The sequence below is a fragment of the Peromyscus eremicus genome, chromosome 1 (assembly GCF_949786415.1).
Source record: "Peromyscus eremicus chromosome 1, PerEre_H2_v1, whole genome shotgun sequence".
NCBI classification, from domain to species: Eukaryota; Metazoa; Chordata; class Mammalia; order Rodentia; family Cricetidae; genus Peromyscus; species Peromyscus eremicus.
This window is the reverse complement of record NC_081416.1, coordinates 181,058,450-181,077,620: the sequence shown is the minus strand read 5'-3', so window position 1 is coordinate 181,077,620 and position 19,171 is coordinate 181,058,450. Positions and strand designations below refer to the sequence as shown.

At 38.9% G+C, this 19,171-nt stretch overlaps 1 protein-coding gene across 1 annotated transcript; it reads left to right on the top strand.

Annotated features, from left to right (window-relative positions):
- The first annotated feature begins 12,038 nt into the window (after window positions 1-12,038).
- LOC131902710 (killer cell immunoglobulin-like receptor 3DL1) lies at window positions 12,039-17,498 on the top strand. Its single transcript, XM_059253713.1, has 4 exons — window positions 12,039-12,441; window positions 13,594-13,899; window positions 15,569-15,862; window positions 17,440-17,498. Exons 1-4 carry the CDS (start codon window positions 12,039-12,041, stop codon window positions 17,496-17,498), a joined length of 1,062 nt encoding a protein of 353 aa, XP_059109696.1.
- Window positions 17,499-19,171: the final 1,673 nt, after the last annotated feature.

The window sequence follows — 19,171 nt, the reverse complement described above, 5'->3', positions numbered from 1 at the left end:
GCCTAGGCACATATGCTAGTATCAACATTGGACAAGGAAACCTTGTGAAAGGAACAGGGTCCCAAGGGTAGGTATAAGAATCAGAGACAGCACCAAGTCTCAATACTAGGAGTCCAAGAAGAACACCAAGCTACACATCCATAACACATATGCAGAGTAACTATCTTAGACTCATACAGGTTCCCTGATGAACTCTTCAGTCTCTGTAACTGACGGCCATGAGCCCTTTGTGGGGCGTTTACCCAACCACCCCCACAGTTCCCCAGAGTTTTCTTGAGTGCGAGCAGCAGGAAATATTAGATAGAAAGATTTATTGCGGAGATAAACAGATAGAAAATAAAGGATAGCCTCGAGAGGGCCTGGAACCTATTCCAACAGGCCCTGACTGTCTCTGCCCCAGGGTTTTTATAGAGACGCCAAGGGGTGGAGCAAAAGACCTCCTCCCCCAGCACAGCCAAGTGCAGACCATCTCAGACACCTGCACTCAGGCCCGTGGTCTAATCATCCTCTATGTGGACCTGCTGGGTAAAGCCACGAGGAACCCGAGAACGGGCTCCCACAGGTCCCCCTTTCTTAATATATAAAAAAATAACTATTAATGGCTTACAGCAATCTCCATAGCTGTTACACCTCCCAGTATGGGAGTAGAGGATGATAAAGATGGCATTTCTCTTTTGAATTAGGTCCAAGGTGACTACAGCAGTCTTAGCTGCCTCAAGCCCTTTCTAAGCCAAAAACTCTTAAGGCAACTACAAACTTAAAGAATCCCTTAGCTTCATCATTACCATTAACAGGTTAACATAAACATTGCTATACATAGCCACAATTCTCTGTCTTACAACTCAAAGCAAACTCTTAACAGAACCATTTGAATTAGCATATATGGTGCTATATATAGTTAACAATTTTCTCTGTCTTACAATTTTAACTCAATCATTTGAATTTTCTTGCTAACAGAACATAGGAAAAACTTCAATGTATTCACATCAAACTTAAATATTTCCTTAACTCCACAAAACCAGGGTGCATTAATATCAATAGGTTTCTGCAAACATAATTCAATCTCATAACTCCTCCTTTTCTTTATAATTTTTTAAACAAAATCTCAAACCTAGTTAGAGGAACCCAAACTTATACAATTCCTACAAACCCATATTGAAAAGCAATCTTCTCAATCTAACCATTAACACTTTGAAAACTTAGCAAAACATCCAAAAGCAGTTTCTTAATAAAACTCTTTACACTTTAAAAGTAGTCTCTTAATATACTCCATTTGCATTTCTTACTAACAAAACATGACATTAATCCACTCAAACAATTTTTTAAATTAGACTAAGGAATATTAGCTCTTCCCCCTTTCTTTATAATTTAAGCAAAATCTCAAGCCTAGTTAGAAAACCCAAACTTTTCAATTTAAACAGTTCCGTTTGTAACACAAAACCAGTTCTGTATGTAATTCCATTTTTACATAAACAGTTCCACAAAACAATTGCATTTTTAACACAGAATACATGAATCACCAATTAATAAAGAATATATGCATACACATCTTGACTCTAGGTAGAAATAAATTTCTTCATTTAAACAGTTCCATTTTTAACCCAATTCCAGAAAACAGTTCCTAGGTCATTACTATAAGTAAACTCAAAATTGTCCCATTGCAATGAAATCTCTACTATTCATTTCATTTCTTAAGTCCCAAAATTCAAATGATAAATTCTGGTACAAGCTTCCCAAATATGAAGAAATCCATAACCAAGATCTTTTTGTAGTTTTATCTCATTTTAAGTTCAAAAAGTTCAAACAAGAAATAAATTCTGGTATTAGGCTTTCACTTCAAAATATGAAGAGACGTTTTTCAACCAAAACTTTTTGCAGTTAACAATTTTTGTTCAAACAAGCGTCTCTGAACTTATTCTCAAGCCAGAGACCTTTTTAAGTACAGTAGTATTCTAAACCGCACCATTTTTGATGTTAGTTCAGGTTTTTCTGTGTTGCGTCCATTTTCCACGGATCTCAGCTGCAGATGCCTTGTGCTGGTTCTGGCGTCCGCCATTCTTAGCAGCTTCTTAGCGGCTTCTGGAACTTTTTAAAACCGCTCAGACTGCCTGCTTTGCAGTCTGCTAGGACACTAACTTCTGTATGCCTCAGGTTCTTTCACCATATACATTAAGAATAGACTCACACTTAACATTTACACTTTACAAACTCACATATAACCTTTTGCCTTGCAAAGCATTTAGACTCACATTCAACATTTACATGTTTCTACAAACTCATATATAACATTAACATCTACTTATTTATACTCCTTAAGGAAACTATAGAACTACTTTAGCAAATATATTTCTTATTACTTATTCATTCCATCTTATTTAAACTTACATTTACAACTAGCATCTTTACTTCTTACAAGCTTATTACTACATGTCTTAAGACTACATTAGATACTTCTTGCAAGCTTATATTCTTAAAGGAACTCTATAGATCTATAAGTTTTATAAACTTATATAGGGCTACCATTAGCATATATTTAACTTGGCAAACACCTAAAGATTTCTTAACACAGATCTAACAAGAGAATTTTTACAAACTTACATATCTTATTTTCATCTTTTTCTACTTCTTACTCTTAATTATCATCACTATCTCTATTAGATTCTCTTAACTAGACAGGAAGTACATACATCATTTCTAAAGTTTAGAGTTTATAGTCAGCTTTGTTATAAAGCACTGGGATTTAGTGAGTGTTATTGTTATAGAATTGTGATAGTTGTTGCTAGGGGACTGTAACCTTCCCAGGATGATGCCACACTCCAAAGTTGCCAGTTCTCTCAGCCGTTCTGGACCGGCAGAGATGCACAGTCAGCGGTAAACGGTTTTTAACTAGAGGCTGTCCCTTCACCCAAATTCATAGTAGTTCCCCTAAGTGCTTCAATTCAGACAAACGTTTCTATTACTGAAAAACTTCACTTCACCCTGAGGGTGAAATTACCATATTTAGCTGCTGTAAAGCTCTTCACCAAATACTGCACAGCTATAAGGTGATATAAAGTATTTTTCTAAAGGAGCGAGTAAAGCCACAAGTGGCACAGCTCCGAACTGTATTTAGTATTTTCACTTCATTAGCTTTAACTCCTGATGTTATTAGCAGCTGTAATATTTAGCATTGATTTCTTATAAAGAACTTTCAGGTGAAACTTTTTTAAGACAAATTTTTCTGAAGTTTGTTTCCCATCTATAAAGCAGTCATTTCTTTTTGAATGCTTGTTTCTTATCCCCTTAATTAGATTTGCAAAGGAATCACTCATTGCAGGCTGTTTGTTCAAGAGGTAAATAATTTTTAATTTCACATAAGTTTCTTCATATCTAAGACAACGTTCAGTGTATAAACTGCTCTCTCTTGCTTAAGGATTTTAAAGTGGCTTGTTTGCTCTTAAAGGTAGCTTTTGTCATCCAACTACCGTAAAACTTTGCACAGCTATTAGGGTAAATAAGTCATTTTACCAACCCCCAAACCGCGAAGTGCCTAGTTCCATATCCTTTCAATGTTTCATTGGAACTGACACTTAAACTCTTAGATGATTTTCCTCCTTATTCTTTTAAAAGCTGTATTTTAAGTTTACCATGAACGTATTTTCGAGCTGACAAAATTGTTTCAGGGCAATGTCGCCATCTTTAGTGGAAAAACTACCTTTCCCAGAATGCATTTCCCTTATATCAGTCTATAATAATATCAGTCCCTTATATCAGTCCTTTATATCATTTCCCTTATATCAGTCATTTCCCATAGTTCTTTTCGGGTCTGAGAGTCAACTGGTTCTCTTTTACCAGACTTGCTTACAAATTCTTGCCCGGGAGGTTTGAACAAAGTTTTTGCTTTTGCAACGGGAGATTTGAACAGGCATTTTACATTTTCAATTATGGGACATTGGGAGATTCCTATTCTCTCAACTGGCTTTAGCAGGTGTCTCTCCTTTATTTGACACTGGCCCCCAAATCAGAACTGCACCTGCCTCATTAGTACGCATTGAGGTGGGCAATTTCTGATAGCAACTTTCCTCGGGGCTTGTGTTTGTCTTAGCCAGTCAGTGAAAAACATAAGCATTTACAACAGCTTTTCCATAGCTCTTTCAAAGAGATTTTCTCCCACTGATCTATCTCATTTTGCTTGTTCCTTCCTTCCCCAGATGCAGAGCTTCAGGTATCTGCGGCTCTGTTCCTCTGCTAGCTGCCTTTGGAGGTAGGGGCTTTTTCTCCCCCCGAATCTGCCTCAAATTCTAGCAGCTTTTTTAGGTCATATATTTTTCTGGGAAGGATTATGTCCCTTCTGTTTCTTCGGAGTCTTTTTCCCAGACAGTTCCCAGTTTGGTCTCAGTTTATCCCCTCTACCCCAGAAACAGTTTCCGATACTACAGTGGCGGCTTTCCCTGCTACTGAAGGTAGGGGCTTTTTGTCCGTTTGTTTTCGGGGTCTGTGTGGTTTGCGTACAGACTGAAAATCTAACAAGGGAGGTTTTTGCCATTTCTAAACTCCCATTGGGACAGGTGTTTCGCCTTATCAGACCTTCACCTGGCCCAGTCCCCCAGTGGGTTGCATTTGCTTGTCTGGGTGCTCAAGGACAGAGCTTATGCCAGAGGCAATCACCCCTCAGGGCTACACTCCCTCATCTCAGGGGAGTCAGTTGAAACAAAGCTTTTCTCAAAGAGGTGTTTTCTCTGACAGAAAAGAAAGCTTTACTCCTGGATAGTTCTGTTCTGCCCTGGCTGGGCTCTTTCCCCAGACAGCATTCTGACTCGGCAGGACGACTGCTTCAGACAGTTCAGCTTTACTGTTTTCCCAGAAAGGTCCTTATTCTGATAGGAAAGCTTTTCTCAGATTTCTTTTTGCAGCTGTGGACCTACCAACCCGGGACTTGTAGGAAAGTGGACAACTGTGCCATTCCCACTGGCTTTAACTTTGTTCATTGGCAATCTTCCCCCTGGGTCCTGCACCTTCCTGCCTCAGCTCTGTGCTCCAGGAAGTTTACCACTTCAGGAACCCTAGTATCCCCGAAATGCACTCCAACTCAGAGATGCTGGCTAGTCACCTCTAGGTTTTTGGTCAGAAGCTAGGATACAATGCTAACAGTTTGCATTGCTTCAGGGGATCTTTGCATTAGGAAGATTAGGAGCACCTTTTCATTCTGAAACGCTCACTCAGAAACAAAACCCTTGATGCCTCAGCTCGGCTATAACTGAAAAGCTTGGCTTTTTTGCTTTTCTCAGGTAAAGTTTCCTGCCCTTTTGGGCTCTCTGTAGCTCTTTACCCACACTCTCCCAAGCGTTTCCCTCAGGATACTCTGACCCACTGTCTTTTACTTGCTTGAAGAGACAGAGCTTAGAAGAGGTTTTTAGGAACTTGTCCCTGCCTCCTGCATTGCAGGGAGGATTTTTAAAGCTTGAAAGACAGAACTTAGGGAGGTTTTGCTGTCTTAAGAGGTTTGTTGTTTTCCCTTAGAGCTAATCACAGGTGGTCCCCATACTAATATCTTCAGGTGATTCTAATTTTTGCCCTTTTGAGAAAGTTAAAGGCTTTAGTTTTTAAGTTTAAGAGCTTTTGAGAAAGATGAAGGCTTTTTAGAGATTTTTCCCCCCAAATTTTCTAAGAAAAGATTTAGTTTAAGAGAAAGATTTTTTCCCCCCAAGAGAGAAAGACCAACTTTTCCCAAAATTTCCCAACTTTAAACTTTTTGGCTTTTTACACCCCCATTTTTGCCTCAGGGAGAAATCACTTTCTCCTTCTGCTTGGACTTTGCATTTCAGCTGTCCCCAGGTCAAGAAGCTTCCATAGGAAACTTATTCTTCCCCATAAGCTCAAAGAGCTTTTTTATCACCCAAAAAGCCCAAAGAAAGATTTTTTCCCAGTTTGCGTTTATAGGCCCCAAAGTTAGAAAATTGAAGAGTTTTTCAGTCTAGTTGCCTTATTTTTTCCTACACAATCTTACACTTCTAAGTTTTTCCTACACTATTACTATGCTATATCTTATACTTATTTTTCACAGATAGAAATTGAGAAAGGGATAGAAGATAGAAAATTTTGACAGAAGAGAATTTCGCTGCAGCATCTGACATCCTTCCAGTCCACTTTCCTTTTCTCTTGAGGATAAAACCCCTGCCTCTCAATATATATAAAAAATATATATTTTCCATAACACCGGCATGCCTCATCCACTGGCAGGGCTGAACTCAGCACTTTCGCCAAAAACTCTGTAATAAAACTATTATTTTCCTTATTCAATAGTCCCTATTACTTTGTCTTTAGTCCCTGTTCATTTGTCTTTAGTCCCTCCTTTTTTTTTAGTCCCCCCTTTTTTTCTTTAGTCCCTTTTTTTTTTTCTTTAGTCCCTGTTCAGGCGCCATTCTGTGGGGCGTTTACCCAACCACCCCCACAGTTCCCCAGAGTTTTCTTGAGTGCGAGCAGCAGGAAATATTAGATAGAAAGATTTATTGCGGAGAATATCGCGGAGATAAACAGATAGAAAATAAAGGATAGCCTCGAGAGAGCCTGGAACCTATTCCAACAGGCCCTGACTGCCTCTGCCCCAGGGTTTTTATAGAGACGCCAAGGGGTGGAGCAAAAGACCTCCTCCCCCAGCACAGCCAAGTGCAGACCATCTCAGACACCTGCACTCAGGCCCGTGGTCTAATCATCCTCTATGTGGACCTGCTGGGTAAAAGCCACGAGGAACCCGAGAACGGGCTCCCACAGCCCATCCTACCTGAATCCTTGGGTCATTTTCTGGTGATGCCTTTACCTCTTTGGCTCCTACAATCCTTCCTTCCCCCTCTTATTTGGGCTTCCTGAAATACTGCCTAATGTTTGGCTGTGGATCTCTGCATCTGCTGCCATCTGTTGATAAATCTGGTTTGATGTTGAGGTCTTTGATCCACTTAGACTTTAGTTTTGAAGGGTGATAGTTATCCAACCATTTGCATTCTTCTGCATATAGACATCCGGTTAGACCATTTGTTGAAGATGCTTTCTTTTTTCCATTGTATATTTCTGTTTTCTTTATCAAAAATCAGGTATTCATAGCTTTGCAGACTGACATTTTGGGTCTTCAATTACATTCTATTGAACAAACTCTCTCTTTTATTTTTTTCTTTCTTATTTTTTGGTTTTTTAATCAGTGTTTATCTGTGTAGTTTTTTTTTTTTTTTTGGTTTTTTGAGACAGGGTTTCAGGGTAGCTTTAGAGCCTGTCCTGGAGTAGCTCTGTACACCAGGCTAGTCTCAAACTCACAGAGATCCACCTGACTCTGCCTCCCAAGTGCTAGGATTAAAGGCGTGTGCCACCACCAGCCAGCTATCTGTGTAGTTTTGGTGACAAATTTCATACATACAGAGAAAGTGGACAGCCTTGTGTTTTTACCTGATTTTAGTGGAATTGCTTTTAATTTCATTCCTTTTAATTTGATGTTGACTAAAGGCCTTCTGAATATTGCTTTTGTTATATTTAAATATATTCCTTGTATCCCAGATATCCCTTTATCATGAAGCTATGTTAGATTAATTTCAAAGGCTTTTTCAACATCTAATAAGAAAATTATGTGGATTTTTTTTCAGAATTACATGGTGGATTACATTGACAGATTTTCATATGTTGAAACACACATACATCTCTGTGATGGAGCCTATTTGATCACTGTGGATGATCTTTTTGATACGTTCTTGGATGCATTTTACTAGTATTTCATGGAATATTTTTGCATCAATGTTCATGAGGGAGATTGGCCTGTAATTATATTTTTGTTGAAACTTGGTATGGTTTGGGTATCAGGGTGACTGTGCTTTCATAAAATGAAGCAATGTTACTTCTGTTTCTAAGATTAATTTAAGGAATATTGGCATTACCTCTTCTTAAGTCTGGAAGAATTCTTCACTAGAATCTACTGACTCTGTACTACTTTCTTTGGGAAACTTTTATGGAGAACTTCTGTTTCCTTAGGGGTTATAAGACTATGTATATTGTTTATCTGACCTTGATTTTACTTTGAAAAATGGTAGCTAAGAGAAAATTATTCATTTCTTTTAGATTTTTCAATTTTGTGGATAACAGGTTTTTAATGTGTGCTCTAATGATGCCTTTGTTATCTTAGATGTCTGTTGTTATGTCCCACATTTCATTTCTGATTTTGCTAATTTGTATATTCTCTGCCTGCCTTTTAGTTAGTTTGGATTAGGTGGTGTAGCTGAAAGGTTTCCCCATCCCAGCCCCATGGACCACACAGCCACTTATAAAATAATCACTTAAACTCAGCCCATTTCTGTTCATCTTTTTGTCGCCATGTGATCTGTGGCTTTACCTGCATGCCATTACATGCTGCTTCCCAGACTGCAGCCTGTCATCTCCTGACTCAGCTTTCCTCTTCCAAAAATGTCCTTGTCTGCTTATCCTGCCTATACTTCCTGCCTCACTACTGGCCAATCAGTATTTTATTTATCAACTAGTTGGAGCAACACATATTCACAGCATACAGAACATCCCACAGAAAGGTGGTGTCCATTCTGTTGATTTTCTCAAAGAACAAACTCTTCATTTTACTGATTCTTTATATTATTTTCTTTGTTTTTCCTTTGTTGATTTCAGCCCTTAGTTAGATTATTTCCTGCTTTCTTGGATGTGTTCGCTATTTTTTGTTCTAGATCTTTCAGGTGTGTGGTTAAGTTGCTCATATGAGATCTCTTTAATTTATATATGTAGACACTTAAAGTTATGAATTTTTCTCTTAGCACTGTTCTCATTGTGTCCATTGGTTTGGGTATGTTGTCATTCACTTTCATTGAACTGTGTAATGTTTTTCATTTCTTTCTTACTTTGGTCTTGACCCAGTTTTCATTCAGTATAGGATTCTTAACTTTCTATGAGTTTGTAGGCTTTCTTTTGTTTCTGTTTCCTAGAATTCCAGCTATACAGGGGTTATTTAAAGTTTCTTGTATCTATAGAGACTTGTTCTGTGATTGAGAATGAGGTCAATTTTTGAAAACTAAATTTCATTAGGTGCTGAGAAAAAGTATGTGCTTTAGCATTTGGGTGATATGTGATGTAGATTGCTATTATGTTCATTTGGGACATCATGTCTGTTAGCTCCAGTATTTCTCTGTTTACTCTCCTCCAACAAGACCACACCAAGCCCAACAAGGCCACTCCTCCTAATGGCCCCACTCCCTTTCAGGTCATTGCCTTTCAAATCACCACAGAAATCTATTTTGTTAGATATTAGAATGGAAAAACCAACCTGCTTCTTATATCCATTTGCTTAGAAATTCTTTGACCAGTGCTTTATTCTGAGACAATGAGGTCACATTTATCTTCGATATTAGGGGTGATTCTTGTATGCAACAGAAGGATGGGTCCTGTTTTCACACTATTCTGCTAGTCTGGATATTTTTGTTGAGGAATTGTGTCCATTGATATTGAAAAATATTAATCACCGATGATTGTTAATTCCTGTTATTTTGGTGGTGGTAGTGGTAGTCTCTCTCTTTCTCTTTCTCTCTCTCTCTCTCTCTCTCTCTCTCTCTCTCTCTGTCTCTCTCTCTCTCTCTGTATATGTGTGTGTGTGTGTGTGTGTGTGTGTGTGTGTGTGTGTGTGTTGGCAAGTACATGAACATTCATGTTCTTCCATTATTTGCCTTTACTAGTGTGAAATTATTTATTTCCTGTTTTTACATGGGTGTAGTTAATATTATTGGGATGGAGATGTCTTTCTAGTATTTCTGTAGGGCTGGATCTCGAGACAGATATTGTTCAAATTTGACTTTATCTTGGAATATGTCGCTTTTCCCATATATGGTGATTGAAAGTTTTGCTGGATGGTAGGTCAAGAACAGTGGTGGCATATTGAGTCTTGGGAAACTGAACCTAATGAGTTAGAGAGCTACATGTGGTGGAGGGCAGTCTATCTGTTCTTCATGCTGGTATGGCCTTTCACCTGATCTTCTGACTGTTCTGGCGTATCCATGAGCAGCAGATATCTGCCCAGGTTTTGTTGGTGGTTTCTTATACTTCTGTAACTTAATTAAAAACACTCTGGGAATTATTCATCATGGGGTTTATAGGTCTCCCATTTTTGTGTTTTCTTCTTGGGTCTCTCCATTTTTCTCTGTAATGTTTTACATCTCTGATTTTAATGCTTATGCTCTTACACTTGGGTGCCTGTGCACTAATAATAATGAACTCCTCTGCCATGTAGAGGAGTTCATTGTTAGTAAACAGCCCTTTACTATTTAGTATAACTGGTGATAGTAGTCAGGTCTACTTGTTGCAACCCTGGATAGGCTGACTTTGGTGTCAGCTTCTGTAGTTCCCCTGGGTTCCTTCCTGTATTTTGAGATCAGATGCTGTTGCTGGATGTATTCCCTGGTGCTTTAAGAGGCCTGAAAAGACTCTGCAATAAAGAACAGTCTCTGGCTAGGGTCTATGATGGCTGCTGGGTGGCCAGTGTTGCAAGATGTCCAGCAGAGCTGACTGGTAGTATAGCTTGGAGTCTACATAGTTGTGAATACAGAGACTAGCTACTGTCTCATTCCTCAGGAATATCTACAAGTTGGATGCAGATAAGTTAACAAGTTTCATGAGCTGGCAATTATCAGTCCAAATACATTCTAAATATAAATAAACAAGGTGCTCAGCAATACCAGACTCCCAATATTTCACACAAAAGGAGCCTTGAAATGATGGAGGAACTATATATCAGCCTCTAGTTTATCACACTTAGTGTAGAAACATGAACCTGTATAAACTCTGTGAACAAAAATTTTTACAAAAGTACATGAGGGCAAATTAGTTCAAAAGACTCATTCCTCATCATTGTTATAGATCTTCTCAATTCTGTGGTCCTGTTGGCTATCTCTCCATCATCCATGAGTTTAGGAACATTCATGATATACTTCTCATTGGAATATTGTTAGATTTCTGGAGTTGGTGCATCAAGAACTGTCATTTTCTGCTCCCTTAGTGGCATCAATTCTGATCTATCATCTCAATCACATTAACCTTTCCTGCTACACTTCTGGTGTAATTTCTTTTTAAATTATAATGTTTTCATGATGAAATTTACTTCATTATTCAAAACTCAAAACTCTCAGTTAGAATATCTTAACATGAAAGATATATCATATATATGGTATGTTGGATAACACTTACAGTCTTTATCTTAGGGTTTCTATTGCTCTGAAGAGACACCATGACCATGGAAATTCTAAAAAAGAAAAACATCTGATTGGGGCTGACTTACAGTTCAGAGTTTTTGTCCATTAAAATCATGGTAGAAAACCTAGCAGTGTGTAGGCAGTCATGATGATGATGCTTGAGAAGGAGCAGAGATTTCTTCATTTTGATCTACTGGCAGCAGGCTGAGACTGTGTTTAACACTGCTAATAGCTTGAGCATAAGAGTCCACAAAACGTGCCTCCACAGTAACACACTCCCTCCACCAAGGCCACACCTACTCCAATGAGGCCATACCTCCTGTTAGTGATATTCTCTGTGTGCCATGCAATTAAACAGAAGAGTCTATGGGGACGATAACTATTCAAAAAACCACAGTATTTCACACTCATCATTTCAAAATGATTCTATTGTGTACAACACATACAAATCTACTCAACTCATGAAAGAAATCCATGGCAGACCAAACTGTGATTGCACCAAAGCACAACTCTGTGAATCGATGGATTTACTCTGTTACTGATAGTAGTGTGGGTTAGGGGTTACTCACAGAAGCGAGGGTGACTCAAACCTTACTTAAAGCACACCACAATATGAGTGATTATCATGAAGGCAAAACTCTGGATCTCAGTGTACAACTTGCAGGCAGCCCAAAAGGTCTTAGACATTAGCACTCAGAGCTCAGCTGCTCCAATATCTTACTCTTTCTATAGAGCTAGGAAGGGCCACTGATGACACTTTAATGTTTCACCTTTCCATAACATAGAGAGTTTGTTTACTTCCTGATTCTCCTGAACATCTCAGCCTCTCACATTGAAGAAGGGATGTATCAATTCAGAGAAAAGTGTTATACAAAGGACCTCAAAGAAGGGAAAATTGGAGACTCAGCTCTCAGGGATGAAGGAGCACCATTAAATATTTTCTCTGTGCATCCCTCTGCAGGATATCATGACAAGCCTTCACTCTCTGCCTGGCCAAGCCATATTGTTCCTTTGGGACAGCATGTGGAACTTCGATGTGACTCTCACAGTGACTATTACACATTCATGTTGTACAAAGAACATGGTAATCCTATCCCTCAGATCCAGGGAAGACCATTCCAGAAGAAATTTGTCTTGGATCCTGTGACATCAGAACATGCAGGGACATACAGATGCCATGGTTTTAATTATCATTACCCTATTAAAATTTCAACCAACAGTGACCCTGTGAAGGTCATAATTTCAGGTTAGAGATGATGTTTTGAGTGCCTTTCATTTCCCCAAATCTGCCAACCCTGGAATTTTCAGAAACAGTGTTAGTAAGAGGTTTGGACTTATAAAGGAATATTCAACACAGAGAAATATATACTGTTGTGGACATAATAAAACATAAAGGTCATGAATTTTTTCTAGTCCCTAAGGCTTCCTGTGTGTTAAATAAACCAAGGATAAATTGGGCTGGAGGATGGAACTCAGATCTTAACAAGTTGATATCAGGATGCAAGGATATCATGAATTATTCCAGGTCTGTAGAACTACAAGGGTCGATGTAACAAAATAGGGAAAAATTCAGTTGTGGGCAAAACAAATCATCATGACGAGACACCGTGTCACAAACTCTAAACATGGAGGAAAGGTCTAAGTGCCAAAGAATGCATGAGGCTCTAGAAGATGGGAGGCAAAAATGGATAATTTCTTAGGGATTTCAGTAGTTATCATCCCTGAAGAAACCTGATTTATGCCATTTGAGCTTTTCAGAATCTGATGTCCACAAACTTGTATTCTTTTTAAGAATGAAATTTGTGGTAATTTATTATGTTAACAATTGGAAAATAATATAAGAACTCTTGTCAAGAGCAAATTTAGAAGCATGGAAGGGATGTTCTGAGAACAGTAAAGTCAGGATGCTAATTCATCAACATGTTGGGAGGAAACAATGCTTTTGATTCTGGATCAGGAAACCCTTATAGCAATTTGAACCATGCATAGGGCTAGAAGTGTTTCCCTGATAACCACGTTCAATAATAATTCCTTCATTCTGCCAAGGATTATACTTTATCCAAATTTTCATAAAAAGGACACATAGAGCAGCCTGGTGTGAATATTGCCATGTTTCCTGCACTTTCCAGTCTTAGAAAAAGACAATAGGGCCTAGGAAAAAAGGAGGTTAAAAGACACATTCTTGCAACAAGCCAGTGGGTAAATATTGTGCTAATCCTAGAGTCAGATAAGTAGGAAATGGACATGGAAGGATGGAGGAGTCTGTGTCTAGAGTTGAAATAGACAAGAACAAGTGCACTGGAGCACTAACAGGGAGCACAGACCAATTGAGGGAGAACCATAGGTCTTTAAGGACACAGAGATTTTGATCAGGTTCATACAATTTCTTTATTCTTAGGAATCTACAGAAAGCCTTTCCTTTTGGCCTTACAAACTCCCCTGGTGGATTTAGGAGAGAAGGTGACACTGCAGTGTCATTCAGAGATTATGATTGAAACCTTCATTTTGACATCACATAAAAATGGAACAATCAAGGACTCTTTAAAGCTCTCTGCAGAACATCATCTTGGGGGTTCCCAGGCGAAATTCTCAATAGGTCCTGTGACACCTGACCATGCTGGAACTTACAAATGCTACGGTTTTTACAATCACTCACCATATGAGTGGTCAGACTCTAGTGACCCCATTGATATAAAGATCACAGGTAAGAGGGTGCATACATGCTTTTCATTCTCTTTGTGATACAGAAAAATATTCTATACAATAAAAGCTGTGGGAGGCCACAAGAAAATGAGTGTGAGAAATTCACATGAAGGCAACCTTGTTGAGTATTTTACTGATACAGACAATGAAAAGAAATATACAAGAACAGATCCTTGGTTATAACATAAAGCATAGATACAGGAAGGTGCAAAGGAATCCTAAGTAGAGATACACAGAAAATGGCAATTTGGTGAGCAGAATATGAACCAGAGAGAATGAAGTCTTCCTACTAACATTCAGAAAATTTTTGACTTCTACCTCTATAAGAAGTCTGTCAAGAGAGCCAGACAGGTCACATATCTGACCTGAGTCCAAATACATAATTGGGCTGGTTATTAATGAATCCTTATGCCTTCACACAGGTCAAACACAGAAAGGTCTGTGAATTAGTAAATATGGAATGTGTGCTAAGAAAAAAACTACTAAAAGACAGAAGCCTGATTGGAAACTTTGAAAGTAGAGATGGAAAAATTGTAGCAGATGTTAAATATGTTAAGACAGAGCTTGTCAGACACATGATATGTCTAGCTCTCTTGGTAGAAGTCTTATAAAGGTAGAAACAAAAACCAAATTCTGACTAAGTGCTTCAGAGATAGATGACAGATCATGCTTGAGCAGTACACACACTAAGAGGAACAAGAGAGGGAAGATGACCATGGCCATTGTTCAAGAGACATATACACATTCATGGAATATTCTGTACTTTGAAAAGAGAGATTAATTAACACAGATATGTAAACGGATACAACTATGAAAAACAGGATGACATTAGATTCTAGATTTTTATTATATATAGGATGGCAAAGTTATAGGTCATGAAATTAGCAAGTGACCATGAGAGGAAGAAAAATTTAATAGAGAGGGATGGGAAAGTAATGAAAGTTGTATGACATGGATGAGGAAATGAGGGGAGTAAAGAGATCAGCAAATCTGGTACAAGAGAGGGAAGAGGAGAAAAAAATGAACAAAAGGAGCTGTATGAGGATGCCATAATGAAGACTCTTACTTGGTATGCTAATTAAAACAAAATCAAGAGTAACTCTAATTGAACCCATTGACTTGCAAAACAACTGGAAAAACTGCAATATAGAAAAGATCAATTAGTAAAATGAATGTGATTATTGGAAATAGAAGGGCAATATAGAATACTAGCCTTAATATGATTAATATTATACATTTATAATTATATATGTAACAACAATTTTTAAAAACATTAAATGATATATAGTTCAATTTAAAAACTTTAAACAAGCATAAAATGTATTATGTATGCATAGGAATATTTCATAATGAAGTTGATTGCTAAATAAAATTAATTATGCTCATAAAAACAAACTTTAAAAGACAGATAGAATGAATCCATGCAAATAGAGGCAGAAAATGTCATTAAGCAAAAATATTTGAGTCCAGAGTGAGGTCATAGACTAAAGATGGTAACATAGAAATAAACAGAGAGAAGGAGAGAAAGAGAGGAGAGGAGAAATGGAGAAATAGAGAGAAGGAGATGGTATGAGGCAGAGAGATCAAAGAAATAGAAGCAGGTAGAGGGAACAATGAGAAGTGAATGAACACTAGTAACTAACTAACTATCTCTTCCTCTTTTCTTCCAGGTTTATACAAGAAACCTTCTCTGTCAGCCCTGATGGGCCCTGTGGTGATGTCAGGAGAGATCATGACCTTGTCCTGTGTCTCTGACCTTCAGTTTGACATGTTCCATTTGTCCACGGAAGGGGTACCCAAGGGACATGGGCTGCCTGCAGTGCAGAACCAAAATGGGACTTTCCAGGGCAACTTCCATCTTGGTCCTGTGGTCCAGGAAGGGAACTATAGATGCTATGGCTCTTTCAGGAACTCATCCCATGTGTGGTCCACACCAAGTGATGCCTTGTACCTTCCTGTCACAGGTAAGAGAACTTCATATATATCTCATACCTTGTGACTAATGAAATACTAAAGCCATGTCTCAGAATCCTCCAATTGATGATAGAGAGAAAGTAGCATTGGGAGCTACAGAGAAGGACTGCTGTGAGTCCTAATGTCATATGTGTGTGTGTATGTGTGTGTTTGTGTTACATTTATATATATATATATATGTGTATACATATGTGATATATATGTACATGTATGTATATATGTTTGTGTATATACGACATGTGTACATATACATGTGAATATGCCTATCTTTAGACATGAACATAACAATAATTTTCAATGAAAATGAGGCTATCAACTTAAGAGTGGTGTGGGGATGACTGGACTGCTACTCACATCATCAGGGAGGCTACCTGGAAAACAGGACCCCAAGAAAGACACGGGGATCGCCCAATGATGGAGAAATGGAAAATATCTACATGAACAGCCTGGACATGAGTGGGGGTAATGAAGGGCGAGGGTCGAGGGAAAGAGAGCTTGGGGGAGTGGGAGATCCCAGCTGGATCAACAACAGAGAGGGAGAACAAGGAATAGGAGACCATGGTAAATGAAGACCACATGAGAATAGGAAGAATCAAAGTGCTAGAGAGGCCCACAGAAATCCAAAAAGATACCCCCACAATAGACTTCTGGCAATGGTCGAGAGACAGCCCGAACTGACCTACTCTGGTGATGAGATGGCCAAACACCCTAATTGTCATACTAGAAACCCCATCCAAAGACCGAGGGATCTGGATGCAGAGATCCACGGCTAGGCCCCGGTGGAGCTCCGGGAGCACAATTAGCAAGAAAGAGAAGGGTTTATATGAGTGAGAATTGTTGAGACCAAGGTTGGATAAAGCACAGGGACAAAAAGCCAAACTAATGGAAACACATGAACTATGAACCAAGGGCTGAGGGGCCCCCACCTGGATGAGGCCCTCTGAATGGGTGAGACAGTTGATTGGCCTGATCTGTTTGAGAGGCATCCAGGCAATGGGACCTGGTCCTGTGCTCATTGCACAAGTTGGCTGTTTGAAACCTGGGGCCTAGGCAGGATTGCTTGGCTCGGCCTGGGAGGAGGGGACTGGACCTACCTGGACTGAGTCTACCAGGTTGATCTCAGTCCTCAGGGGAGGTTTTGCCCTGGAGGAGGTGGGAATGGGGGGTCTGCTGGGGGGAAGAGGAGGGAGGCAGGAGGGGGAGAATAAGAGAATCTGTGGCTGATATGTAGAACTGAATTATATTGTAAAATAAAATTAAATTTTTTAAAAAAGCAAAAAAAAAAGAATGAGGTTCATATCAGTTTGGGCAGAGCAGAGATGGAGCAGCCCTCCTGAGCTCTTGTTCACATAGATCTTCCCACAGCATTCCTATGAATCAGCAAAATTTGAAATACAAGGACAGAACCAACACCTAGAAGCAATCCACTAAATGTCATCCTATAACTCTACAGGCTCAGCACTAAGATGGAGTGGGTGGTGGTCACTGTATAATTTAAAACACTGTCCTTAAGGGGAAGGCAGACAGCCTCTGATGAACGTTCTCCATCTCTTGTCCCCTTCTCTAGTTGATTCAACAAGAAACTGCACTTCATGCACAGAAGCAGACTCTACAACCAGTGAGTAATTGATTCCTCTTCTATTGTGGAAACTTAGAGACCCAAAGCTCTTTGGCTTATTTTGTCTCATCTCCTTCCTGACTCTGTAGTCTTATCATCATCATCTCCCCTCTCTGATTCTTGAACTCTTCAACATTAGAAGTTGTTTAGGAGTAGTATGCCAAATTTAAGGACAATTCATCTCTAATTTCTGTACCTGAGACCTCTGTGAGTGAAAAGAAGAGTACATTTTACTCCCTTCCCAGGATCAATGAAGTGCTCATTCTAGCTCTGTTCCTCCTGGAGAGGAGGTGATGGAGACTGAAGAAGGAAACAAGTGAGCAAAAGGGAGGATTTTATATAAAAATACTACTTCCTACAAAATAGCCTTGACTTCACTTTTTCCCTACAAGAGAATTAAATGTCTAGTTCAAGGTGTTGTAGAAGTAGAAGTTGCAAAGCAGCTTAACTGAGCACTGGTGTCAATCTCAGATGGAGAAACTGAACACGTGATTTATACATAGGGTCCTGCAGTTTTCTACCAATGGCATAATTAAAATTTATCTTTGGATGTGTCACTTTCTGCTGGGCCATAGTCAATTTACTAGTAACAACACTCCTAAAACTGACTCTCCTCTGAATAGTTATCAGTTGTCTATAATACCTAGGCTAGGGGTAAGACTTCATGTCCACCTCCAGTCCCTATGCTAGGATTTTCTCTAGTTTGAGCATTCACAGGTCTTGGGCATGCAGTCACAACCTCTTGTGGAGTTCATATATGTGTCTGCCCTACTGTGTCCAGAGACACTTTCCTGTAGTTATTCATATATATGTATATATGTACATATGTGTGTTTATTCCAGATATATATATATATATACACATATGTGGTGTGTATTAAAACACTATACTGAGCAAGCTATATATATATATATATATTGATATATATCACTACAATATATATCAATATATAGACACATACAACACTAACAAAAATAATAATCAAAGAAAAAGAGAATATCAACTTAAGAGTGGTGGGTGATATGGGAAACTTGGAGTAAGGATACCTGGGAAGTGCTGGAAAGATGCAAGGGAGAGTGAAGGGATATAATTTTATATCTATTAAAAACATTTTTAGTAAAACCAGATGAAGTTTGAGTAAGGATATCAGATTACAAAACAATAGACTGGGAGCATCTCAAAGGGAATGCTTGGCCAGACACACCAGGACATCATATGTACACACAGATATAGAAAGTGGCCAGGAAAGACTCATAATGGATGAGGTTGGGATTAGTTAGGTAGAGCAGAGATGGAGCAGCCCCCTGACATCTCAATCACATAGATCTCTCCACAGTATTCCTATTGTCTCATCACAACTTGAAATCCAAGGACAGAGTGCCAGCCTCTAAGCAAACCATATGAAGGCATCCTATAACACTGACACTCAGTACTAAAGGGTGAAGTGAGTGCCGGTCACTGACCAACCTGAAAGGACTTTCCACAAGAGGAAGACAGACAGCATCATTGACAACTTCTCTCTCTCTCTCTCTCTCTCTCTCTCTCTCTCTCTCTCTCTCTCTCTGTCTCTCCTGTTCTCATTACATAGTAAATTCATCCAGAAATTGATCTTCCTGCACAGAACCAGACTCCAAAACAGGTGAATAAATTATTCCTCTTTTTTATATAAAACTGTAGGTAA